General features: G+C 58.9%; 1 protein-coding gene across 5 annotated transcripts; it reads left to right on the top strand.

Annotated features, from left to right (window-relative positions):
• The first annotated feature begins 788 nt into the window (after window positions 1-788).
• Window positions 789-24,257, top strand: SMARCC2 (SWI/SNF related BAF chromatin remodeling complex subunit C2). Of its 5 annotated transcripts, none has more exons than XM_075061105.1 (29): window positions 789-934; window positions 4,697-4,816; window positions 5,206-5,291; window positions 5,990-6,071; window positions 6,171-6,263; window positions 6,431-6,500; window positions 7,372-7,441; window positions 7,791-7,866; window positions 8,258-8,389; window positions 10,539-10,654; window positions 10,893-11,017; window positions 11,414-11,473; window positions 11,830-11,867; window positions 12,328-12,458; window positions 12,539-12,610; window positions 14,551-14,664; window positions 14,898-15,051; window positions 15,290-15,382; window positions 15,901-16,020; window positions 16,117-16,179; window positions 16,274-16,532; window positions 16,951-17,112; window positions 18,020-18,084; window positions 18,403-18,529; window positions 18,914-19,074; window positions 19,699-19,833; window positions 20,414-20,774; window positions 22,981-23,064; window positions 23,751-24,257. In XM_075061105.1, exons 4-29 carry the CDS (start codon window positions 6,021-6,023, stop codon window positions 23,819-23,821), a joined length of 3,003 nt encoding a protein of 1,000 aa, XP_074917206.1. In that variant the 5' UTR covers window positions 789-934; window positions 4,697-4,816; window positions 5,206-5,291; window positions 5,990-6,020; the 3' UTR covers window positions 23,822-24,257. The 5 variants fall into 5 exon arrangements, with proteins under 5 accessions (XP_074917206.1, XP_074917205.1, XP_032641427.1 ...); XM_075061104.1 differs by having other exon boundaries at window positions 22,981-23,412; XM_032785536.2 differs by having other exon boundaries at window positions 794-934; window positions 15,904-16,020; window positions 16,951-17,298; window positions 22,981-23,412.
• Window positions 24,258-25,956: the final 1,699 nt, after the last annotated feature.

Below are 25,956 nucleotides of genomic sequence, written 5' to 3'. Positions count from 1 at the left end.
TGGTGCCCCACAGCGCCCCCCCATGAGCCCACATAGCCCCCAGTGGCGCTGCAGGCCTCGAGCATAGCCGCCCCTGGCCCCACAGCGCTCTCCCCTTGAGCCCACAGAGCCCCCCTGGACCCACATAGCCCCCCCGGGCCCCACAGAGCCCCCCCGAGCCCACAGAGCCCCCCTGGCCCCACGCGCATTCCCCTGGAGCCCCACAGCGGGCCCCGCCGGCCCCCAGGCCCCCCCTGACCCAGATAGCCCCCCTGGCCATAAAAGCGCCCCGTGGCCCCACAGCAGCAGCCCCCCTCGAAGCCCCACATGAGCCCCTCCTGGCCCCAGCCATTAAGGCCACACAGGCCTCCCTGATGCACCCGTAGACCCCGGCCCCCAAGCCCCTGCCACCAAGAAGAGCGCCCCCACCGGCCCACAGCACCCCTGGCCCCACAGCGCCTCCCCTGAGCCCACAGCGCCCCCTGGTGCTCCGAGCGAGTGTAGCCCCCCGGACGCCCACATAGCCCCCGGGCCCACAGCGCACCCCGCATAAGCCACGCGCCCCCCGGGCCCCCTGAGCCCCCTGTGTAACTCCTCCATGTTCAGCTGGCTCTCTACCTCCTCTCCTGCACGCTCTCCCCCCGCAGAGCACCAGATCGTCATCCTCCATTTCCACAGCGCCCCCCGCCCCACAGACCCCGCCATTGGACCGCCAGAATCGCCCCCGGGCCCCACATAGCCCCCCCGGGCGCACAGCGGCCTCCGCGCGCCCCCAGGGCCCCCGGCCCGGCCGGCCCGCCCGCTTAGTGCGGCAGGGGCGCGCCGCGCGCGGGGGAGATTCGCGGTGTCGGGATAGAAGGACGATCGGCCCCAACGTCAAGTACTACGAGGCCGCGAGACACCGTCAGCCAGGTTCGATCAGCGCGCGCGCTTGCTGGGCAAGAACTACAAGAAGGTACCGGCCCCCCCGCTCCCGGCCCCCCATTCCGGCCCCCAGCCCGGACCCCCGCTCGGCCCCGGCCCCGCGCCCCCCCGCGCCCCCCTCTCGGCCCCCGGCCTCCCCCGCGCCCCGCTCGCCCGGGCCGCGCCCCCCGCTCTCCCGCTCCCGCCCCCCACCCGGGCCCCCCGCTCGGCCCCGGGCCCCGCGGGCCCTCGCTCCGGCCCGCGCCGCCCCCCTGAAATCCCCGCTCGCCCTGGGTCTCCCCCGCCCCTCGCCCGGCTTGGGCCCCGCCTTTCCGTCCCTGCCCCGGGCTCGGATCCCCTCCCATCCCAGGCCCTCCAGCTTCGGCCCCCACCTGACACCGGCCCCCTATACCCCCCGGGTTCCCCGGCAGGCCCCTGGGCCCAGATCCCCGGCTCGGCCCCCACAGCCCCTACCTCCCCCGCGGCCACCTGTCCCCAGCCTGCTCGACTCGGGCTCCACCCCACGTCCCCCTGACAGCCCCCTCCCATAGCCCCCCTTGCCCCACTGGCACCCCCAGTCCTCAGCCCCTCAGCTCCCCATGCCCCACTGACCCCCAATTCCGCTGTCAGCCCCCCACTCAGTGCCCACCTCTCACTGACCCCTGGGCCCCACTGACAGCCGTCAGCCCCTCAGATCCCATTGAATCCCCCCTGGGCCCGGATAATCTCCAAGGCTCCAGTCACCCCTTCCTGCCCCCTCTGTCCCCCCATTCAATCCCTTCCCCCCTCATCCATTGCAGCCCCCTTTCCAGCTGCTTGGGTCCCCCCTTCCTGGCCCTGCCTCCCCCTCATTCATCCCCTTCAGCCCCACTGACCCCTCCAACACCCTTAATTCCCTTCCAATCCTCCCCGACTCCCCCCAGCTCAGCTGATCCGATTTGTACACAGCCCATCCTCTTCCTGAAGGGAGTTTGTTCCCCACCCAACCGCAGCTGTCCTGGGAAGGGCTCCGGGTCCCCCTTAGCCTCCTACCCTGTGCGTAGGGGCACAGTAGATGCTCTTTCATTCACTCTGGCTGTCAACCTTGTCCCTTCTGTCCGAGGGGGCACCCTGCCCAGCAGCTGATGACACCCCGTCCCCCCTCACATCCGTCCCCATCTTTCGCCCAAGTGCGTCTGCCCAGACGAAGGCTGTCCTGTCTCCCGAGAAGCTGAAAATGGAGTGAAAGTTACTGAGAGAACAGCCCCCCAATGGCTTGGGATCGCTCTTCCCTGGTGAAACCACCGGTTCCTCTGCCCGGGAGCTGCAGCGGAGCCGGGCTGCGAGGAGTCTACCCTTTGTAGGGGCAGCGTTAGTGTTACGATAAATCAGCCACGTGCCCTGCTGTCTCAGCATAAGGCTCGTGGGCTGGGTCCTGCCAGCCCCACCTGGCCCTTCTAGCCCGCTGGATCCCTCCACTGTCATGCAAAGAGCAAGGGGCTGTGGTTCCCAGGCTGTTACCTTTGACCTTCCGACTGTAGCCAGTGGCTGAGTCACCAGACAGCTCCTGGGTCTGGAGTGACAGGCTGTGACCTGACCCTCACTCGCTCCCTGGGAATTTGCCTTTTCCCACCCCCACAAGGTTGAGCTTCTTCCAGAAGCTGGGACTGGCTGATAGGGTCACTGGCTAATTGCCCTGTTCTGTTCATTTTCTCAAGCACCTGGCACCAGCCGCTGTCAGAGGATATTGGGCTAGATAGACCATTGGTCTGCCCCAGCGTGGCCAGTCCTATGTCCTTCGCTGCTCCCCTCCCTAGTTACCTTCAGCTAAAAGCTCTGTCCTCTGAGCTGCGGTGAATATGGCTGCATGCCAGGCCACCCCTTGAAATGCATCCGACGAAGTGGGGATTCGCCCATGAAAGCTCATGCTCCAATACATCTGTTAGTCCATAAGGTGTCACAGGACTCCTCGGGCTTGTCCCAATCGCTACCGCCCCATGGGGTATTTGCTTTGGGTCACTCCAGAGTTGGAGACAGATGCAGCATATTGGTGTGGATTATTGCAGTAGCGTTGGGGGAACCCAAACGACGGACTGGGTGCAGGACAGACACATGGCGAGACAGTCGCTGTCCCGAAGAGCTTACAGTCTTCACAAGCAGTGGGAGGAGAAAGAGGCCCAGAGAAAGGTGAAGTAAAAGCCATTCCTCAGGCCAGGGGCAGAAGCCAATTCCTGTCTGCTGTCCTGCCCAGCGGAGCCCATCGTCCTCAGGGAACGAACTTTTGTAGAGTGCTTTGAAGATGGAAGGGCCAATATGATCGGCTTGTATATTTCTTTGTAGTCTGGGTTCCTGTACAGACACACGGACCATGCACCCACTGCTGCCTGTGTTAAAAACAGACGTGCATAGGCTGACAAAAGTCACCTCCGAGGAGAGGACAGATCACAGCCAGCGCCCCCGTCAGGTTCTCCCCACCTGCTGGGGCTGTGCTGGGGGGCCCGGGGAGCAGCAGGGGTGAGAGTTTCATAGGACACAGCTCTTCTCCTTAGGGTTAAGGTGCCTTGCGTTTGTCCAAACTGAATTAAGGGAAGCTGCTGCTGGTCAGGACTTGAGATGGGATACAGGACTAGAAGGATGGTAGACCAGTCCAATATAAGGTCTAAGGCCCAGGTCCTCAAGGGTATTTAGGTGCTGAACGGAGATGTTGGCAGCCCTGCAAAACCCAGCACATCTGATTCCTGTAAATCTAGGCAGAGCACAGACCACCGAGAGAGCGGAAAGAACGGAGCGGTTCGTCCTTGTGCGGGGACGTGGTAGACGAATGATGTGACGAATGGGCTAGACAAGATCGAGTGGATGCCTCTCTCCTCCCTCTCGTGTTTGGACAAGAGCTGGGGGAGCGGAGAGTCATCCAGTGAAACAAAAGGAACATATTTGAAAGCAATGGAAGGAAATATTTTTACTCACAAGGCATGATTAGCCTGGGGAACTCCACGCCGCAAGGTCTTGTGGAGGCCAAGAGCTTAGCAGGTTTTTTTCCTGTTCCTCTAGCTATTGAGCATGTCCACAGCTCTATTAGTAAGACAAAAAGGGCTACAAACCTTCCTACTTCAAGGATAACCAGCCTTGGACTGGGAGGGTCTGGGACAAAACATCCCCCATGGGCCATATTCCATGAGTGGCTGCAAAAAGTCGCTCTCGTCTGTTTTCTGGAGCACTTGTATTGACCGCTGCTGGAGAGGGGACACTGGGGGGACCGGCCCGCTTTGGCAGGGCCAGTGTTCCCAAGAGCTGTTCATTGCCAGTCCGCGGACGGCTGCTCAGAACGGTAATGGGCTGACGGAGATCGGTTCTCGTGTGCTTGGCAGACACACCCCCATTGCAGAAAGGTTGTGCCGGGTGGCCTGATGGGTGGAGCACCGGATTGGGACTCAGGAGACCTGCCCTCTAGTTCTAGCTCTGCCACTGACCGGCTGTGATACCTTGGGCAAGTCACTTTCCCTCTCGGGGCCTTGGTTTCCCTTCCTCACCTTTGTGTATTTCAACTGGGCATTCTAAGGTCTCTAGGTAGTGTGGAATGGCAAATAAAATACAAATCCAGGCTGCCAGCTGCGAGGAAGGAGAGACACAACCTGAGCACTGCGCACAGCTTTGCCTGGCTCACGGTCAAGTCCTCTGCTGCTGACCCTCCATCTTCTTCTAAGGGAACAAGCTGTGTGTCCAGGCCAGCCAAGAGATGGTCAGTCAGGACACCTGGGTCCCATTCTGTTATTGAAATAGCCCTCGAGCGCAGTGTGTCACAGCCCCGCTGCAACCTCCCTTGCTCTTCCCACAGTACATCCAGGCAGAGCCTCCCACCAACAAGTCCCTCTCCAGCCTGGTGGTGCAGCTGCTCCAGTTCCAGGAGGAGGTTTTCGGCAAACATGTCAGCAACGCCCCGCTCACCAAGCTGCCGGTGAGTGCCGCAACCCGGCCGAGCCGTATGGGGCAGAGGGGGATGGCCCTTAACGGAGCAACCTGTCCGCTTGCACACCCCAAGGGGGGCGGCCTGGGCAAGAGACAGCCTGCTCCATGCCAGCCGCCATCACCCTGCCATACGGGTTGGTGATGGGGGATTTCTGCGTGTGAAATCCACGCCTGCCGAGACCAGGCTCCCCCCGACGCAGGTCCCAGGGAGGTGCTGCCTTTCCTGTTACCCAGCAGGAGGTGCTGGAATGGGGGCTGGATTGTCAGCGTGTCTCGGGGGCGCCACCCTTGACTCCGAGAGAGACAGCTTGTGCCCTTTAACTCCTCGCTGGCCCGCCGGCTCAGCCTCTCCCATCCTCCCCTGTCCTTCTATTGCAGATAAAATGCTTCTTGGATTTCAAAGCAGGAGGATCCCTGTGCCACATCCTTGCTGCAGCCTATAAATTCAAGAGCGACCAAGGATGGTGAGCTGCCCTCATCCCCGCCCACTTGTCTCCTGGTTCACTCGGGCTAGGGGGTGGGCAGGTCCCCCCACCAGGCTTCCCGTGCACCAGCGGATGCACCTTGCTGGGGCAGTGCTGCCCTCGGCTCGCGGACCTGCACTGTGGACCTTCAAGGGCCAGACTTTGTTCTTGTGAACCTGGGGGTCAAGCCAGCCTGGGTGGTGTCTATGGGATGGGGGGCAGCTCTTGGCTCCCAGTCCTGATCCTGGCAGGGGGCATGGATTTGGGGAGGGGATTCAGTAACGAGCTGTGGTGCATGGTGCCCCCCCGGAGGCTGATTGAATGAATCTCCACAGAGGGAGTAGGTTGGCTGGCCAGCCCCAGCAGTGGGGTGGGTGTAGCAGGACCCAGTCCAGTGCCCACTCCCAAGTGCCCGTCACCACAGGAAGCAGGTGCCAGGCTGTGCTCGCAGACACGTCCGATCAGAGGAAGGATCCTGTGGATCCAGCGCCCGCTGCCAGCAGGCAATGCCCTGCCCCCCTCCCAGGGAGCGAAGAGCCCTCCCATGGCACCACCATGTGGCTTGGGCTCAGGTGTTGGGTCCAGGCAGTGTATCATCTCCCATCCCCTGGTCCAGGCCAAGACAGGGTTGGAAGGGTGGCTGATCCAGGAGGCGTGAGCTGTGGCTTTCATGAGAGTCGCTCTTTTCTTCCAATAAGGCGGCGTTTCGATTTCCAGAACCCTTCGCGGATGGATCGCAACGTGGAGATGTTCATGACCATCGAGAAATCCTTGGTACAGGTAACTGGCCTGGTCGCCCCCCTCCCCTCCATTTGAGTGGCTCCTTGTCCCCCAGCCCTGCCTGGCCCTCACTGCTCCGCTTCCCTCTTCCTCCTGCAGAACAACTGCCTGGCCCGGCCTAACATCTTCCTGCACCAGGAGATCGAACCCAAGCTGCTGGGCAAGCTGAAGGACATTATCAAGCGGCACCAGGTAGGTGGGAGCCCGTGGGGCTAGTTCTGTGCCAGGTGGAGGCTGGCATGTCGTGGGCACGCCTGCCTCATCTGCCTGGGGATGGGTGTCTCCCGGCTCCAGGGTGCCAGGCCCAGCTTCCGCCATTTGCCCCGTGCCTCTGACACTCTCCTTTGATCTCCTTGCAGGGGACGGTCACTGAGGATCGGAACAACGCCTCCCATGTCGTCTGCCCGGTCCCCAGCAACCTAGAGGAGGGTGAGGCGGCAGCACATGCACTCCTCCCGGCCTCTGTGACCAGGCTGGGGGAGTCTGGGTCTAATCCGGCTCCCATTGGCTTCTTTGGGGCCTGGCTCAGGCCATGTGGGTGTCAGAGGCTAGCACTGATAGCTGATCGTGAACCTGCGTTCTGGGTTGGCGGGGCTCCATCTGCAGGGGGGCAGCTGCCTGACTCTGGGGCACAAAGCGGGGTCGGACCCACTGCCAGGCTGCGTGCAGGGAATGGCCCCTAGGGGGATTTGCTCTTGGGAGGAGAATGACCTAAAGACCTGCAGGGAAGGGACTGGTGAACCGCGAAGCCAGTAGCTTGTGCTCGCAAGGGAAGAGCAGCTGGACTGATACAATGAGTGGGAGCAGATAGTTCTTTAATGGCAGCTCTGACACTGAACGCAGTGCCCTAGCGGGGTGCCAGGGGGTCTGTGCGGCTAGAGACACCATCTCCCAGAGGAGACGACAGATGCGGACTGACCACGCCTTGTCCCTGGGGAGCCGAGGTGTAGGGTCTGGCTGGGCGATTCAGTTCTGCCTCTGTGAATTGCCTTGGCACTTTCCATTGGCTTCAGGACCCTGCTTTTCACTTCCTGTCCTAAAGAGTGCCTGGCACCACTGCCCGGAGCTGGCGGTGGTGGGGAAGGTGGCTGGTGTGTCTATAGCCTTTACCCCTGCTGGCTGGCGGGCAGGCAGGTCTAGATGAAAGAGAGAAGGCTGAGGTCTTAGAATTATACAGGAGTTGGTAGCATCCAGGAGGCATTGATTTGGTACCAGAGCTGCACCCCCGGGCTGCCTCTGGGACCCCAGAGGTCCCTCTGTGTCTCACCCCACCACTCACTCCCCTCTGTGTCTCTCGTAGAAGAATGGGTTCGACCTGTCATGAAGAGAGACAAGCAGGTCCTTCTGCACTGGGGCTACTTCCCAGACAGGTGAGTGGGAGACGAAGGGGAGTGGGCCTCACCTTCAAGAGACCCTCTCAGCCTGGCTGCAGCCCCAGGATGCAGAACTGGGTTTGCACGTTCTCGTTCAGTTTTTGTGTGGCACCCTTCCTCGCCCCTGCGGTCGCCCACAGGAGCCCCCAGAGGTGCGTCCTGCACCGTGTCTCACACAGGGCAGAGGGCCAGGCTGATCAGCTGCCCTGCACCATCGTGCTGGGGGGCAGCATGGGGAGCTGCATGCGAGCCCCTCCAGCGCTTGGGCCAGGCCTGCCAAGGGGATGTGCGTGGGATGTGGGGGACACGCAGCCTCCCCAGCACTCCCTGTGTTCCTCCCCCACAGCTACGACACCTGGATCCCTGCGAGTGAAATCGAAGCTTCTGTCGAGGACGCGCCCACCCCGGAGAAACCCCGGAAGGTAACGGGGCTCCCTTGGCTAGGACTTGTGTAAACGGAGCCGGGGCTGGCTCACCACTGGCCTTGGAGGGCCAGTGGGCTCTGGGCCCTGACTCTGGGTTCTCACTATGTTGATTTCAGCAGATTCCTGCACACACTTGTGCTCTTAGCGTGTTCAGGCTGGTTGCTCTGCCTTGGCCTCCTGATGGAACCTCCCCCAATTCCTGTGCAGTCGATTTGGGGTGTCTTAATTACCCTGTCCCCCGAATGCATGGGCTGTCCACCAAGCTTTTGGGCGGGTTCATTCTGTTCCTCATGGCACCATTTGGTGCTATGGGGAACGATCCTTCCCTTCTCCTTCCCCCTCCCCCATGGCACTCACCCCCAGAACTGGGCCCTTTCTGCCCCTGCAGGTCCATGCCAAGTGGATCCTCGACATGGACACCTTCAACGAGTGGATGAACGAGGAAGACTATGAGGTGACCGACGAGAAGAGCCCTGTCTCCCGCAGGAAGAAAATCTCTGCCAAAACGCTCACTGACGAAGTAAGATCCTAGCTGGGTTCTGTTCCCAGCTCTGGGAGGGGAGTGGGGGCTTGTGTTTAGAGCAGGAGACTGGCAGCCAGGACGCCTGGGTTCTCCCAGCTGTGGAGGGGAGAGGGGGCTAGTGCAGTAGCTCTCAACCTTTTCAGTTGACTGTCCCCCTTTCAGAGTCTGATTTGTCCTGTGGACCCCAAGTTTCACCTCCCTTAAAGACAACTTTCTTACAAAATCAGACAAAAAACTACAAAAGTGTCTCAGCCGCACTGTTACTGAACAATGCCATATAATTCTAAAATCGACTGGACTAGAAATCTTATACTGACATTTCTGTGTGCGGTGTACAGAGCAATCTAAACAAGTCATTGTCTGTATGAAATTGTAGTTTGTCCTGACTTTGCTAGGGCTTTTTCTGTCGCCTGTTGTAAAACGAGGCAAATATCTAGATGAGCTGACGTCCCCACTGGAAGACCTCTCATACCCCCAGGGGTACACATACCCTGGTTGAGAACCACTGCTCTAATGGAAAGAGTAGACAACTGGGTGTCAGGACTTCTGGGTTCTGTTCCTGTCACTGAGTCAGTATGTAGATTTGATATACGCTGTACCAGGCTTGAATGTAAGTACAGTAACTCCTCACTTAATGTAGGTATGTTCCTGAAAAATGCAACTTTAAGTGAAACAATGTTATATGAATCCAATTGTCCCATAAGATTTAATGTAAATACAGGGGGTTAGGTTCCAAGAACATATTTTTGGGGCAGACAAAAGGCATTACACTGTGTGCTGTACTGTACTGTGGTTGGGAGGTGCCCCTGGCTTACCCCAAACAGGCACAGCCTGCTGCAGGCAACGGCACTAGGAAGCACCGCGGCAGCGGCAGCTTTCCTGGAGAACAGGCTTGGATTTTGCTGGGAACGCTCCAGGCCGCCTCTTCCTATGCCCTCTCCACTCCAGGCCCACCTCTTCCCGCCCCAACTCCACCTCCTCCCTGGAGCACGCCACATCTCTCCCCCGCAAAGTCCTAAATGCCGCTAAACAGCTGTTTGGCAGCACTTAAGACTTTCTGGGAGGGAGGGGGAGGAGTGGAGAGACAGCACCTCCTGGCTTCTGCCCCTTCCTCCCAGAAAATCCTAAGCGGGGAGCGCTGGGGAGGAGGGGAGGAGGCAGAGAAGCAGAACTTGCACAATGCTCCCTTGTAAAGTCACTGCTCTTCCACAGGATCTTACGAGCGGGCAGTCAAACGATGTTAGAAGGAAGCATTGCACAACTTTAAACGAGCATGTTCCCTAATTGAGCAGGGACGTAACATTGAAATAACGTTAAGTGGGACAACGTTAAATGAGTTACTGTACACATCTAGGAACAGAGTGCCGACTCTGCGTACAGGCTGGGGGCTCTTTCCTGGGAACCAGTGACTCCAAAAAAAAGATGTGGGGGTCGTGGTGGATAATTAGCTGAATGCGAGCTCCCAGTGAAGGGGCCAGAAGGGGTGATGCGATCCTGGGATGCATGAATGGGATCTCGAATAGGGACAGAGAGGTTCTTTTCCTTCTGTATCTGGCACTGGTGTGGCCGCTGCTGGAATCCCGTGTCCAGTTCTGGGGTCCACCATTCTAGAAGGCTGTTGCCAAAATTGCGGAGGGCTCTGAGACGAGCCATGGGAATGGTTTAAAGGGTTAGAAAACCTGCCTTGTAGTGAGAGACCCAAGGAGCTCGATCTTGTTGAGCTTAGCAAAGAGACGGTTCAGAGGTGACTTGATCCTGGTCTGTACGTAGCTGCGTGGGGAGGAACTGGTGGCTAACGGGCTCGTTGGTCGAGCCGAGAGAGGCCTCACACGAGCGGATGGCTGAAAGGGGCAGTAGCCAGTTCAAGCTGGAAATAAGGCACTAGATGATCACAGTGAGCTCTTCCAGGCTTGGAATCTATAAATCACTCCAGTCTGTGCCTCAGTTTCTCCACCTGTGGGAGGGAGGGAGCTGCTGCCTGCATCCCGGGGCACATGCTAGGCTTTGCCAGCCATTGGGGGCCCTGGGGTGTGGTCACCCATTGCAAAGCCAAGCCAGGGCAAATAAACGGCCGGGGGAAGAGTAGCTGGAGCCTGGCCGCCCTCTGGCCCGAGCAGCGTGCAGATGAACTTCTCTGCCCCCCCAGGTGAACAGCCCCGACTCGGACCGGCGCGACAAGAAGGGTGGGAACTACAAAAAGAGAAAGCGCTCACCCTCGCCGTCCCCGACCCCAGAGGCCAAGAAGAAGAACGCCAAGAAAGGGTGAGGCCGGCGCCAGCCCCCCCCTCAGGGATTCTGCTGGGGCGGGACTGGGTGCGTGGCCAGTGATCTCATGTCTGAACCTTGTGGCCATCCTTGCTCCTGGCCCTTCCGGCAAAGGGGCTCTGGCAGCGCCCACCCCGGGGCTGGTGAACTTGGAGCAGGCTGTGCCCCATCAGGCCGTCCGGTGCCCACTGCAGCCGTCAGCAATGGGGCGTGTTGGGTTTCTCCTTCCCTTCAGCCCGTCGACCCCGTACACCAAGTCCAAGCGCGGACACCGCGAGGAGGAGCAGGAGGACCTGACGAAGGACATGGACGAGCCCTCCCCCGTCCCCAACATGGAGGAGGTCACGCTGCCCAAAACAGGTCTGGGCAGCAGTCCCGCCAGAGCCCGACAGCGCCCCCAGGGGGAGAGGCTGGGAGCTTCCCCACACAGCATGCGCTCCTACCTCACCCCTTGTAGTGCCCCTTTTGTGGGGGAGGATGGGACTGGAGTAAATGTCAGTGCCTCACACAGCCCCCATTCCCACCCTGCGCCCTACAGTGCCCCCTGCTGGCTGAGGCTGGAATAGCTGGGACCCACAGCCAGGGCTCCTGTTTAATGCTGTGTAGTGCCCCCTGCTGGCAGAGACTGAGGCTGCAATAGCCAGGAGCGTTTTCTGGCCGGGCCCAGGGCAAGTTGCTAAGCTGGGGAGGGCGGGCAGAGTCTCTCTCCAAGGTCGAGGCCTCCCAATAAAGCCTTTCCCCTTCTCCCTGGTACAGTGAACACCAAGAAGGACTCAGAGTCTGCACCCGTGAAGGGGGGCACCATGACCGACCTGGGTAAGGACCCCCTGAGCATCCTCACCTCTGTTAGCAAGGAAACGGGGCCCCGGCTAGAGATGGGCCACTTCTGTCTGAAGCCCCTGGCAGTCGCCCTGTGGTGAGCATGGAGGGACGCTCCCAGGCACTTTGGGGCTTACTCCTGCCAATCCGGGGCAATGTCTCGTTCCCTGCCCCGAGGGGTTAATTTTCCCCGATGGCGGAGGCAGGCAGAACGAGCTCCATGCTGCGGCCTGGCTGTGTCTGTCCCCAGCTGGGCCCCGTAGGAGGGAGGGCGTCGGTCCAGGGTGGGTACATTTCTTTTGCCTGCTTGGCATGGGCTCCCTGATCGCTGATCTGTCTCCCTTCCCTTCCAGATGAGCAGGAGGATGAGAGCATGGAGACCGCTGGCAAGGTGAGACTAGGGCAGGAGCAGCAGCTTCACCCTCTCTGCTGCCCCGTTCTGCCCTGCACCCCCTTCTGCCCTTCTCCATCCTGGCGTCACTCAGCCCTGGCACACCCCACAGCACCTGTCCCCTCCTCCGCTTTCAAACACCCCAGCCCCCTGTCCTGGGAACAGCCTCCCACTCCCCCTTGGAAACGCCCCTTGCCCCCGTTGCTGGACCTGCCTGCGCCCCAGCGGTGGCACCGGCGGCTCTCTGGGTCTCTGCTGGGGTACCTGGGTCGCAAGGCGCCCCGCAGGGCTCCCGACTCTCCGAGTGAGAGCCCTGGTTCGGCTGAGTCTCCGAAGTCCCTTTGCCGGTGCCCCGCTGGGTGAGAGGTCCACTCCCGGAGCCGAGGACCATTCTGGGCTAGCCCTGGTGGCGGCGAGCCTGTGGGGCGCCCCCCACTCACCTGCGGCTGTCTGATTCCAGGATGAGGAGGAAAACAGTGCGGGGAACAAAGGGGAGCAGGCCAAGAACCCAGACCTGCATGAGGACAATGTGACGGAGCAGACTCACCATATTATCATCCCCAGCTATGCCGCTTGGTTCGACTACAACAGGTACCGGGGGGGGCCTTTCCCTGCCATCCCCTGTTCCGAGACCCGTGGCTCTAACGCCTCCATCTGTGCTTCTTCCGCAGCGTCCACGCCATCGAGCGCAGAGCCCTGCCCGAGTTCTTCAACGGCAAGAACAAATCCAAGACCCCCGAAATGTAAGGCTGCTTCCCCCATCCCCATCCATTAGCCCCCCCCCACGCCGGTGCTGTGGTAAGCGTCTGTCCCAAATCGGGACCTTAGCGTCCAAAATCTGGGTGCTTACTATGATTCTCCCCCCAAGCTTATACCCAGCTTGGCTCTTATCTCGCTGCCACCAGATAGGATTTTGGCTCCTATCAGCCCGGGTTCCCCAAATATTCCTTGGGGGACCCCCTTTCTGGCCTCCCCAACTTCCCCTGGAAAGACCCCCAAGACTCAGAACTCTGAGTCTTACCGGCAAGGGAATTATCTACCTTCCCTCCCCCCTCCCTCTCAGCCGTTCTGCTCTGACAACTGAGGGAGTTGATGTAATCTCTTTACATCACAATACAGAAACCTGTTCCGTCTTCCACAAGAGACAAACCTAAACACCAGAGAACAGAGTTTGATTCTCCCTCTTTCCCCTATAACTTTTTCCCCGTAGCTTGTTCCCGCCCTGGGACAATAGGAAGTAAACACAGCATGGGGCTCCCTCCCCCTAGCCTGTCACACAGAGGTAGACAGAGCTCGGGCGCAGAAATTCCTCTCCCCTTTGCCTCACTAGGAAAGAAACTCCCACAAGTTTTTTAAAAAGAAAACTTATATAAAAAGAAAGAACTTACATATAGCAAAACTCTACATTAAGAAACTCAATACAGGATATGGCTTATAAGAAATAGGAATAAACAGTCTGATTTAAAAGATAGCCCAATTAACCAGTCCAGCAGAATCAACACACATGTAATTACAAACCAATACATAACAGCCTATTACTTTGTTTCCTTTGTACTCACACTTGATAGTAGAATATTTGAAAGAATGGAGTTAGAAGAAAAGGCTTGTTTACTCACAGCCGAGGAAAACAAAAAGACCCCGAGTTTCCAGTTCCCTCCCAGACTTTTTAAAAAAAATCCAGGTCTCTGATTGGTCCTCTGGTCAGGTGTTTGGTTCCCCCTTTGTTCACCCTTTACAGGTAAAAGAAAATTAACCCTTACCTATCTACTTATGACAGGTGCTTTGTCCATGGCACTGCCATCAGGGGCAGCTCCAGGCACCAATACGCCAAGCGCATGCCTGGGGCAGCAAGCCATGGGGGGCCCTCTGCCGGTCAATGCAAGGGTGGCAGGCAGGTTGCCTTCGGCGGCATGCCTATGGAGGGTCTGCTGGTCCCACGGCTTCGGCGGACCTCCCGCAGGCGTGCCGCCGGATCCGCGGGACCAGGGACCTCCCGCAGGCGTGTGCCAAAGGCAACCTGCCTGCCATGCTTGGGGCGGCAAAATACCTAGAGCTGCCCCTGGCTGCCAGAGACAACACTGAGGACCTGTTGCACGGAGAGGGGAGTGGCCCCAGGCCAGGAGTGGGTTTGGTTTCTGGGGCTGAGCGTGCTGGGCAAGCAGGCCCCGGGTGGAGCATTGCAGGCTGGGATCTGCAGTCCCCATAAGCCCCCAAGCCCTGTGAAAGCTGCAGGCATTGGCGCTCTCCAGGCAGCTGGCATGAAACAAAACTGGTGGGTGGGGAGAGAACTGGGACTTGCTTCTGTTCCCGGCTTTGGGAGCAGAGCGTGGTCTAGTGGTTAGAGCTGGAGGGGTGTGGCTAAGGAGCCAGGACTTCTGGGTTCTGTTTGTTACTCTGGGAGTGGAGTGTGGTCTAGTGGTTAGAGCAGGGGACAGGACTGGGAGCCAGGACTCCTGGGTTCTATTGTTTGCCACTGGGACCTCAGTTGAGTCACTTTGCCTTTGTGCCTCAGTTTCCCCCTCTGTTGAGGTCAGGGGGATAGTGATGCTGACCAAGCGCATGAGTTTGAGACCCCCCTCCCCACCAGCGTGAAATCTCTTACTGAGCCTTGTGGGTTCTGAATGCAGAGTGATGCCGGAGCTCCCACCCACCCTGGTTCGTGCTAACCCTCCCCTCTCCTCAGATACCTGGCTTATCGCAACTTCATGATCGACACCTACCGGCTGAACCCCCAGGAGTACCTGACCTCCACCGCCTGCCGCCGGAACCTGGCCGGGGACGTCTGCGCCATCATGCGGTTGGTTGGGCAGCAGAGCGACCGCCAGGCCGGGTGGGGATGGGGGGAGTTAGCTGGCCCTGGATCGAGCTCTGGTCTCCAGGGCTGACCGCCTGGCCCAGCCCCCTCCACACAGAGGAGAGGGGCCTGGACGAAGTCAGGCTTCCGAAACATCCGTCTCTCCCACCGGCACAACGCAGCTGGGGGGCTGATCTGGGGGGCTGGGGCCGGATCTAACCCGCTGCTCTCTGCAGGGTCCATGCCTTCCTGGAGCAGTGGGGGTTGATCAACTACCAGGTGGACGCGGAGAGTCGGCCAACCCCTATGGGACCTCCCCCTACATCACATTTCCATGTCCTGGCCGACACCCCCTCGGGGCTGGTGCCGCTGCAGCCCAAGACACCCCAGGTAGGGCGAGAAAGTGAGAATCTCTCCCCCTGTTGGAGGGGGCAGCTCATCCCTTCCCCCCTTTGTTCTGCTGCTGTGCTCTGCTCAGGGCCTGCAGCCAGCCAGTCCCTCTGTGCGTGGGCAGCAGCGCCTCCCGCTGTGGCAGGAGAGCGTTGATCTGTGGGATACGCTTCACCCCTCCATCTCTGTCTAAGCTAGGGAGCAGGCGCGCTCACCGCGACCTTGTCTGTCCCCTCAGGGTCGTCAGAGCGACAGCGACACAAAGGCCGGCCGCAAGAGCAAAGAAATTGAGGACCTGGTCCCAGAGGTGGCGAAAGCGAAGCCCGAGCTGGTAGGTGGACTCCCGGGAATCATCTCTGCAGCGGGAGAGGGCGAGTGGCACGAGTGCAGAAGCAAGGGGGCACGTGGATTCCTCGCTGTGTCCTGGAGAGCTGTGGAACTCACCGCTGCAGAGTTCAGCAGGGGGCTAACTGGTGGTGAGGAAGGTGGGGGTCATCAGGCTTCAGGGGCTGAGCTGCTAAGGGTTCAGGAAGGAATTTCTGCCCTTGGACAGCCCAGCAGGGGAAAGGGGCAGGGGATATTTGCCTCTCTCTCTCTGAAGCATTGTGCTGCTGCTGGGGTGGGATTGTAGACAAGTGGGTGAGGTTTGGGTGACAGGACCTTCCAGTGCCTAGAGCTGGAACCTCAGTCAGAGCCCCCGACCCTGGGAGCAGCAGCAATACGGGGCAGAGGCAGGGAGCCTTGGCCCGTGGGCTGAGCCGTTGGGAGTCAGCCGCCAGGCGAAAGTGGGGGTGAGAGGCCAGCATAGGGGAGCCAGCAGTGGCTCACTGCCCCCTCCTCTCTCCGCAGCAGACCTCGGCCTCCCAGCAGATGCTCAGCTTCCCCGACAAGGGCAAGGAGAAGCCGACAGACCTGCAGAACTTCGGCCTGCGCACGGACATGTACACCAAAAAGAATGTCCCTTCCAAGGTAGGCGCGGGCAGTGAGCGGCTCCCTGCCCACCCCGGGGCTTGTCATCGTGCCATCGTTGCCCGCTCTCACGCCCACCATCTCCTCTCCCTGCAGAGCAAAGCCGCCGCCAGCGCCACTCGGGAGTGGACAGAGCAGGAGACGCTGCTGCTGCTGGAGGTGAGAGGGGAGGGCTCTCGGGGGGTCCCCACGGTCCTGGGCTGGCACCAGCCAAGCCACCCCTCTGGCTCCCCGTCTCATCCTCCCCCTGCAGGCCCTGGAGATGTACAAGGACGATTGGAACAAGGTGTCGGAGCATGTGGGCAGCCGCACCCAGGATGAGTGTATCCTCCACTTCCTGCGCCTGCCCATCGAGGACCCTTACCTGGAGGACTCGGAGGCGTCGCTCGGGCCCCTGGCCTACCAGCCCATCCCCTTCAGCCAGTCGGGCAACCCCGTCATGAGCACCGTGGCCTTCCTGGCGTCCGTTGTGGACCCCCGCGTGGCCTCCGCAGCGGCCAAGTCTGCTCTTGGTAATGCCCCGCCCCCGCTTGGAACCCCAGTGCCCAGCCCCTGGGTCAGTCCCAGCCACGCTGGCTTAGCCAGGCGGCATGACCCAGGCCCGGGCAGTCTGATCACCTGAGAGCCTTCGAGCCACCCCCTCGAACCCATGCCTGGAGGCTCACCAGCCTGCGCCCAGCCCCCAAGTGCTCAGTCTCTTGCTCCTGGCGGTGCTGCAGATGCTGTCCCAGTCCCAAGGAGATGCTGGTGGGGCAGGGAGAACGTCCACGGGCTCAGAACGGTGTCCAGTCCATTATCCTGGCACCCACCCCACCAGGCAGGGCACATTTCCTTTACTCGGCACGGCCCCTCCCCGGGGACCATAGGGGGATGGATGGAGGGCGGTGCCCATCCCGCTCCAGTGATCTGACCCGGGGCTGTGCTTGGCAGAGGAGTTCTCCAAGATGAAGGAGGAGGTGCCCACGGCACTGGTGGAAGCTCACGTCCGCAAGGTGGAGGAGGCGGCCAAGGTTACGGGCAAGGCCGACCCGGCCTTCGGGCTGGAGAGCAGTGGGATCGCGGGGACCACGTCCGACGAGCCGGAGAGAATAGGTGAGGGGGGTGAGCGAGGCTCCTTCCGCGCCTTGGCCCGTGAGGCGCCCGCCATCTCGCCTCCGTCGGACGCTGCTCCGTGCGCGGCGAGTAGGAAGGGTAATGAGCGAAGAGGGGAGGAGCCACAGGAGACCAGAGCTGGCCTGGCCTCCGGTCTGGAGCTCACCCTCAATCGGCTGGCTCAGGGTAAGGGACCCCGTCGTCACCACCGCCTCCCTCCCATGTGCACGCGAGAACCCCCGCGGGACTCAGTGGCGGGCTCAGGATCCAGCCATGGGGCCTTTCCCCTCTAGGGGACGCCAGCTCCAATCTGCCTCAGGGATGGGGGACTGGCTAGTACGGGGGAAGGGGACACAGGGTCTTTCCCCTCTAGGGGGTCTGGCTCCGATCTGGCCGTCGGGCATGGGAGCGAGCTGGCTCCAGGCAGGGCATGGGCCACGGGGCCTTTTCCCTCTTGGTGAGCCTGGCCCAGGCTGGGGAGTGACTGGAAGCCTCCCCGTCTGTGGCAGCAAGTCGCCTGACTCTGGCGTTCCAAGCAGCAGTGCAGATGTTCCCACATGGGCTGGAGCTTGTCTGTGAGCCCCATCCGCTCGCTGGGTTTGGGGAGCCCAAGTGGAGTTTGCACTGCTGGTTTTAGCCCCAGCGTGAGCCCAGCTGAGACTTGCTGCTGGGGAGTGCGGGGCGGCCTCTGTGCAATGAGTTGGCTGGGTCTCAGTCCGGCAGCAGTGCAGAATCCGCCCCTGGCCTGAATGCAGCCCGGAGCTGTGCGCCGGCGCCCTAGGCGACCCCATGCCCTTTAGCGCATCCTCTCCCCAGTCCATCATTGTGACTGTCATTGCTGGGGGGTGGGGGGAGCCCTGCATTCACACTCTGACCTGGCCGTCTCTGTCCGGCCCCCACACCCCAGAGGAGAGCGGCGCTGACGAGACGCGGGCCGACACTCAGCCGGTGGAAGAGAAGAAGGAGCTGAAGGTACAGACAGAAGGGAAGAGAAGCATGATCCTACCCTGTGCCTTTGGGGGGAGCCCTGGGGGGCGTGGAGCTGGGGGGAGCGAGGGACGGGGAAAAGTGAACCACTGAGGTGACAGATCCCCCCACCCTTCATGCCTAGTGGTCTCTCTGTACAGGGCTGGTCCTGTCTGGCTGGGGGGCGCCCTGCTGGCAGTGGGGCGGCTGCGCCCAGGAGGGCTGGGGCAGGGGGCAGCTCTCGTTCCATCGGGGCAGACCAGAGGACTCTTTTTCCCGGGACCTTTGCGTCAGTCCCATCCTTCCCTCCATCCGTCCATCCAGGAGCCCCGGGAAGGAGGCGCGGAGGAGGAAGCAAAGGAGAAGCTGGGCGAAGCACCCAAGAAAGAGGAGGAGAGAGGCAGGGAGGGGGACAGCGAGGAGTTGGAGAAGGGCGACGGTGACAGCATGGGTGAGCGCCGCACGGCCGGGCAGAGCAGGAGGTGAACGCGCCAGCCGGGGGCTAAGATCCAGTCTTGCAGGGGGATGGGTTCTGCCAAGCCAGCAGCCTCTGCTCAGGAGAGGCCAGTGCTGGAGGGGGCTGCGAGTTGGGATTGAGGGGCACTGGCAGAGCAGGGGAAGGAGAGTTTGCATGTGGCCACTGTGGCAGTGGGGTGGGTTTTCTCCCTTTCTTCCCCCCATCTGAGTGGTGCCAGCCCCTTCCCTGATTTTCCCCAGGGCCAAACCTACATTTCCCTTCCCCGCCCCCCAGCAGGCCCAACCCCACTCGCCCAGGGGGGCAATGGCAGCAGCACCCAGCCCTCATTCCCCACCCGTCTCTCTCCCCTGGCCCCAGCTGAGAAGGAGAAGGAGCCCAAGGACGGCCAGGAGGAGGTGCCCAAGGACCTGGCTGAGGCAGAAGGTGAGAGGAAGACCAAGGTGGAGCGAGACATCGGCGAAGGGAACCTGTCCACTGCGGCTGCTGCTGCCCTGGCTGCTGCTGCCGTGAAGGCCAAGGTGAGGGCCCAGGACCAGCCACGCCCCTGCTCTGATCCGAGCGCTCCATGGACAGGGCTGAGCTGGAGGGATTGACTTGGAGCCTTGGATCCTAGCCTGAGCCAGACCCCATTTCTATAACCACTAGACCCCAGTCCCCTCCCAGAGCCAGGGGAGAACCCAGGAGTCCTGACTCCCAGCCCCCCTGTTCTAACCCACCAGCTCCACTCCCCTCCCAGAGCCGGCGAGAGAACCCAGGAGTCCTACCCTCAGCCCTCTGTGCTCTAACCCACTAGACCCCACTCCCCTCCCAGAGCCAGGGGAGAACCCAGGAGTCCTGACTCCCAGCCCCCCTGTGCTCTAACCCACTAGACTCCACTCCCCTCCCAGAGCCAGGGGAGAATCCAGGAGTCCTGCCTCCCAGCCCCCCCTGCTCTAACCAGTTGCTCTCCCTTTGAATCCTGGGGGGCAGATGAGCACCAGGAAAGCACCCAGGCTCCCTACTGCCATGGTGGCTTCCTTCCTTCCTGTTCCTGACTCAGAAATGCCCCATGGTCACCCCTCTGCTGCCCTAGTGGAGGTTCTGAGCTGTGTCGTGCCAGAGCCCTAACCCACCCCGTCCTTCCCCTGCTCCACCCCGTGCAGCACCTGGCCGCTGTGGAGGAGCGCAAGATCAAGTCCCTGGTGGCCCTGCTGGTGGAGACCCAAATGAAGAAGCTGGAGATCAAGCTGCGACACTTCGAGGAGCTGGAGACTATCATGGACCGGGAGCGCGAGGCAGTGAGTGAGGCCCCGGGGGTGCACAGATGGCTCTAGCTCCCTCCACCCCACACAGAGCGCACTTCACCTAGTGCGGAGATGCAGCCACCTCTGGGGTGGGGCACAGCTGTTTATATAGGATCACCCACTGCTGAGATGCAGCCACCTCTGGGTGGGGTATGACAGCTGTTTAACCAATCACACATCAGCGTGGCATGACACTGCAGGTTAGGAAGTGAAGAAAGAATCGGTATTGAAGGGACTTTTAGTGGTGGTCATAGCTGATGGGGCTTGGGGAAGGGATCTGACCCTGTTAGCTGGAGTACAAGCCTCTGCCTATGCCCTGGTGATGCCGGAGTCTGGGGGTGTAGCCCTCAGCCAGTCTGATCCAATCTGGGGCCTGGTGATCACGGAAGTGGGGCTATGTGAAGTGGGGGGCTGTGGAGAGCCTGGATCCTGGATTGGGCAGAGTAAAGGGGGAGATCCCAATGACAGAAGGACCCATACAGGGCATGCAGCCAAGGGGGGTGGCCGGGGAGGCTGTCCAGGGGCAGTGCCACACAAGCCTGGCCCAAGTGACTGGCGGGTGCCCTCTCTGCAGCTGGAGTACCAGAGACAGCAGCTCCTGGCAGACCGACAGGCCTTTCACATGGAGCAGCTCAAATATGCTGAGATGCGCGCCAGGCAGCAGCACTTCCAGCAGATGCACCAGCAGCAGCAGCAGCAGCCGCCTCCGCCCCTCCCGCCCGGCTCCCAGCCAATCCCGTCCTCTGGGGCTCCCTTAGCGCCAGCCGCCCACTCCATGCCCGTGGCCCAGGCCCCAGGGGCGCCGAGCGCGGCCAGCCTGGTGCCCCAGCCCAGCCTGGCTCAAACGGAACAGATCGGCCAGGCTGTACCGGCCACGCCGGGGGCTCCGCACACAGTATCCGCTCAGCAGGGACAGACCCCTGCTGGCCCTCACGGTAAGTGGCCTCTCACCAGCCAGCCAGAAACCAGGGTACAAGCTGGCATGTGGGACCACCGTGCCCCCTTTGACTGTCTGCCTCAGGGTCCCTCTCACCCTTTCTCATTGTCTTCAGCGTAGGAGGGAGGAGAGAGGTGCACTCACAATGCCATGGTCCCTTATTTTATACGCTCAGTTCACATGCCAGGAAGATACTGGCTCGGAAACAGAGTCAAGCGTCGGGGGTCATGAGGTGCCCAGCTGCAGCAGATAATGACGTGGTCCCTATTGTGTGGTGCTTGAGCAGTTGTCTCTTGGTAAATTGCAGGGTGGATTTGTTTTAAACCAAATTGATTTAAATCACTAGTCAGAAAGACTTGATTAAATCAGGGTTTTCTATATAGAAGTGCATTTTGGTTGGTTGTTATAACCTAGAGGTAGATGTAGCTTTCTTGTTTAGAAGGTCCACACTATCCATTTTTAAACAGTGATTGAGTTTGAAAACTTTTCAGATTAGTTTTACAGCTATATCAGGAAATGAATGATTATTGGTTATTTTATTTACCAAAGGTAATTGGCGCAAATATTTATGAAGTCATTGGGAGGTGAACTAGCTCCAATTCAACAGGTTAATCTTTAATCTTTGGAGGGTTTTCTTGCCATGCTGTATTAGGAGGAGAACGTCACCAGACAGACATTTACATTGTTTTATTGAACTAAAACAACAACATTAAGTATTCTGGATTTTTTTCTTCAACAGCAAACATATAATATTTTAACAAAACAAGCATTTGTCCCTCGCTTCTCACATTGATCTCCAGATTCCTCCTTATCCAGATCTATTCCGCCCCCAACCATCTTTTATTCATTGAACTTTTTGAAACTTTGCACTTTTAGGGAGAGGAAAGAGATTGAGTTGTGTACACAAATTTGCAGAGGTACAATAGGGCTGAGGTCTGTTATTTCTCACCTCTCTATATTATTTCTTTAAAAACATTTTTGCTGTTAACAACCATGTTATCTCTGGAGACACAAATCCACAGTCTGAGAACTGCAAAACTAAGCATCTCTGATGGTATCTTGTAGCCTGAGTCCCATTGGGTTGATCGAAAGATTAACCTAAATCTATACAGAAGCCCCTGGAACCCCATAAGAAGCCTGTGGAACCCTAATACATGAACTATTGGGACTCATTTGCAAAACTTTTCTTAAACATTTTATGAATATATTGTTGCATACTATAGAATTAGAATTTACAATCCCTATTCCATGATGAGATATCTTTGAGCTATAATGTATCTATCCTAATTAAAACTATCTGTTGATAGATTTTTTCCTCAAAAAGCATTTTATCAAAAAAATCCGATTTAAATTAAAAAAAAAATGTGATTTTTATTTATTTTTTTAAATCATTGATTTTTATCCACGCTGTTAAATTGTAAATCTGTTTCCAATCCCTTGTTCGCCAGTGGCTGCTGATAGTCACTTAACACCTGTCTGGGTGTCGGCCACCTGCCTTGCTGCCACTGAGGAACCAGCTGTGGGTGTCTCCCAGACCCACAGCAACAACCAGGGAGCAAAATCTCCTAACTCCTTGTACAATGGGGATGTACCTGCTGTGACAGAACAAGGAGATTCAGCAAGTCCTGACTTTTCATGGGATACCTTACACGGCATCCTTTGTATGAAATATCACTGTGGGTCTGGACCCTGTTTTAAGGGGGTCGCCAGGGCTGAAGCCCTGGTATCGGGACTCAGGTTACAGGCCCCCTTTTGGCTTTGGTGGTGGTCCCCCGCCCTCCCCCACCTGAGGTGGTGAGGCTCTGGCTTTGCACCCCCCCCACCCCCGAGGGTGGCAGGACTTGGGTGGGCTCAGTCTTTGGTCCCCCCTCCTGGGGTCAAGCAGTAATGTTTGTTGTCAGAAGGGGGTCGCCGTGCAGTGAAGTTTGAGAACCCCCATATAACAGCCATAGAGCACTGGTGCATACATGGGTACAGGTGCTATTTTGAGGTACAGGATGTTACCCCTGAGGCTTGAGGGTGCCAGGTGATGGCAGGCACTCCCTGCTGCCCCTAAGCCTCCCGCTCACCCCGCCTCCCAGCAAGAGGGATTGGACGCTGAGTCTGCCTTGCGGGGCTGGGGCCAGCCATAGAGGAGGATTGTAAAGGGCCAGGACTGCACTGCCACGTGTAACCCCGTGTCGCTGGTTTCTCTCTTTCTCCAGCCCAGCCTCTGTTCCCCGGCCAGCAGCCCTCCTCTCAGATGCTCCCCGGGACGGTTGGAGTGAGCTGTCACCCCGGCGTGCCCGGTAATCTCCCGGCGGCTCCGCCTTTCGGAATGCCTCCATCCATCCCATTTAGCATGGCTAGTAACGTAGCAGACTCCATCAGTATTAACCTCCCTGCTAACACGCCCGCTCATCCAATGCATGGTAACCTCCCGTGCGGCATGCTAGCCGGGGGCGCCCTGGCCTCGCCTAACCTGCCCGTCACCGTGTCTAGCGCGATTCACCCTAGCATGCTGACGACCAACGGACCGCCGCTCGCCGCGCCTGCCTTGCCTCATGTCTCGGGACTGGCCTCAGCAGCTGCCCAAAGTCCAGCCATTGTGGCGGCCATGCAGGGCAGTCTCCTTCCAAACGCCGTCCTGGCACCAGGTGAGACTCTGCAGCAGGGCAGGGGGTGCTAAGGCACTGAGTGATGCCACTGTCTGCCCCCGGCTGAGCTCTGGGCTTGGCCGTTCGATGGCTCCCTCTGCAGGTCAGGGTTGGGGGGCACTGTGGGCAGGGAAGCCTGCCTGGCCACTGCCCAGCTCTGCGCCCGCCTGCCCCTGCACGTTCTGCTGGCTGGTGAGGGAGGTGAGGACCCCTCGCTATTCACCTCCATCCTGTCCTTGTGAAGTGTGCCAGGTGCAGGCTGGAGGGCTGCTGCGCCCCCCCCTCGCTTCTGTTATCCAAAGGTTGGGGCGCTGCAACCTGTCAATTCTCTCCCACAGACCAGGGCCCCCCTCTGCAGACAGACCCCATCGCACCCAGCACAGCCACCCCGGTCCCAGCCACGCAGTGAGGCTGCTCCACCCACTGCCCGGAGATGCTACCAGACAGGACAAAAACCTTCGCAACCTGTAAAACCTGCCTGGGATTGTTTGGGATGAGGGAGGGGGGTGGGGATTTTGTTGGTTTCAAAAAACACGTTGATCACGGGGTTAAAAAGGAATCACTCGTGTTCAGCCCTCAGTCCCGCTGTGTCTGTCTGTCCTCCCCCCTCGCTGCCACCCCCGGGCTTTTTTTTGTATCCGATCGTCCCGAAACCTTTATTTAAATGCGCTGAGAACCACCACTGACAGTGCTGAGGGGCCTGCTGGGGCGGAGGTGACGGCTATTTATAGAAGGCTCTGAATTTACCTGGTTCCTGGGCATTTAAAGCTCTGTGTCTTCTCTCTCTTTTTTTTTTTAATAATAAAAATAAAATAAAAATTCCAGGTTCCCCGGGGTGGGAAGAAGCGGCACCGTGTGGGGGATCTGTCTGCCCAGGATGGGGAGGGATGGATGGAGTCCCCTGTCTCCTCCATGTAATGTCCCTTTGGGGCATGTGGCTCATGGTGTCCCCATTTCTTGGGCGTGCAGAAAGCAGGATTCACCCTCCAGGCTCCCACCCCCTTTCCCAAAGCAAATGTGACTGCAGGGGACCATTCCCCTGGAGTTGGAGGTCATGGGACCCACGTGTGCTCAGTGACCTTCCGACTGTGGTGACTTCTTGGTTGTTAATTCTTCCTAGTCCTATGGATTCGGGGTGTCTCGGTGAGCCTAAAACAGCATAACAATCAGGGGAGGACTGGGAGAGAACCTAAACATCCAGTGGTCTGCCCTCTGCCACTGAGCTGACAGAAACAACAAGGAGTCCGGTAGCATCTCAAAGACTAACAGATTTATCTGGGAATAAGCTTTCGTGGGTAAAAACCCACTTCTTCAGATGCTGGAGTGAAAATTACAGCTACAGAGGTAAATATACTGGCACATGAAGAGAAGGGAGTTACCTCACAGGCGGAGAACCAGTGCTGACAAGGCCAATTCGATCAGGGTGGATGTGGCCCACTCCCAATAGCTGATGAGGAGGTGGCAATTCCAGGAGAGAGGAAGTTGCTTTTGTAGCCAGCCAGCCACGCCCAGTCCCTATTCAAGCCCAAACTGATGGTGTTAAATCTGTATATGAATTGCAGCTCTGCAGTTTTTCTCTGAAGCCTTTTCATTCAAAAATAGTTACATTTACATCCATTACAGAAAGTCCGGGGAGACTGAACTGTTCACCTACTGGCTTTTGTATGTTACCTTTCCTGATGTCCCATTTTGTGTCCATTTATTCCTTCATGTAGGGACTGTCCGGTTTGGCCAGTGTACATGGCAGAGGGGCATTGCTGGCACATGACGACGTATATCACATCAGTAGCTGTGCAGGTGAACGAGCCCCTGGTGTGGCTGATGTGGTCAGGTCCTATGATGGTGTTGCTAGAATAGATATGGGGTCAGGGGATAGATAGGGGAGGGATAGCTCAGTGGTTTGAGCATTGGCCTGCTAAACCTAGGGTTGTGAGTTCAATCCTTGAGGGGGTGATTTGGGGCAAAAATCCATCTGGGGATTTGTCCTGCTTTGAGCAGGGGGTTGGACTAGATGACCTCCTGAGGTCCCTTCCAACCCTGATAGTCTATGAATAGGCAACGGGGTTTGTTACAGGGATTGGTTTCTGTGGTGTGGTGTGGTGTGTGGTTGCTGGTGAGTATGTGCGCCAGGTTGGGGGCTGTCCGTAAGCGAGGACTGGCCTGTCTCCCAAGGTCTGTGAGAGTGAGGGGTCGTTTTCCAGGGTAGGTTGTAGATCATTGCTAATGCGCTGGAGAGGTTTTAGTTGGGGGCTGTAGGTGATGGGCAGGGGTGGTCTGTTATACCCATCTCGCTCTTGTCAGTCTGTTTCCTCACTTCCCCAGGTGGGTATTGTAGTTTTAAGAACGCCTGAGAGAGACCTTGTAAGTGTTTATCTGAGGGACTGGAGCAAATGTGGTTATCTTCAGAGCTTGGCTGTAGACAGTGGATCACGTGGTGTGTCCAGAATGCAAGCTGGAGGCATGTAGGTAAGTACAGTGGGCAGTAGGTTTCCGGTATAGGGGGTGTCCAGGACCTGGATCTCTTGTGTGGACTGGTCCAGGCTG

This window comes from Chelonoidis abingdonii, chromosome 26 (genome assembly GCF_003597395.2).
Source record: "Chelonoidis abingdonii isolate Lonesome George chromosome 26, CheloAbing_2.0, whole genome shotgun sequence".
NCBI lineage: Eukaryota > Metazoa > Chordata > Testudines > Testudinidae > Chelonoidis > Chelonoidis abingdonii.
Note: the sequence above shows the minus strand (reverse complement) of the source record. Positions and strands in the feature narration are given on the sequence as shown.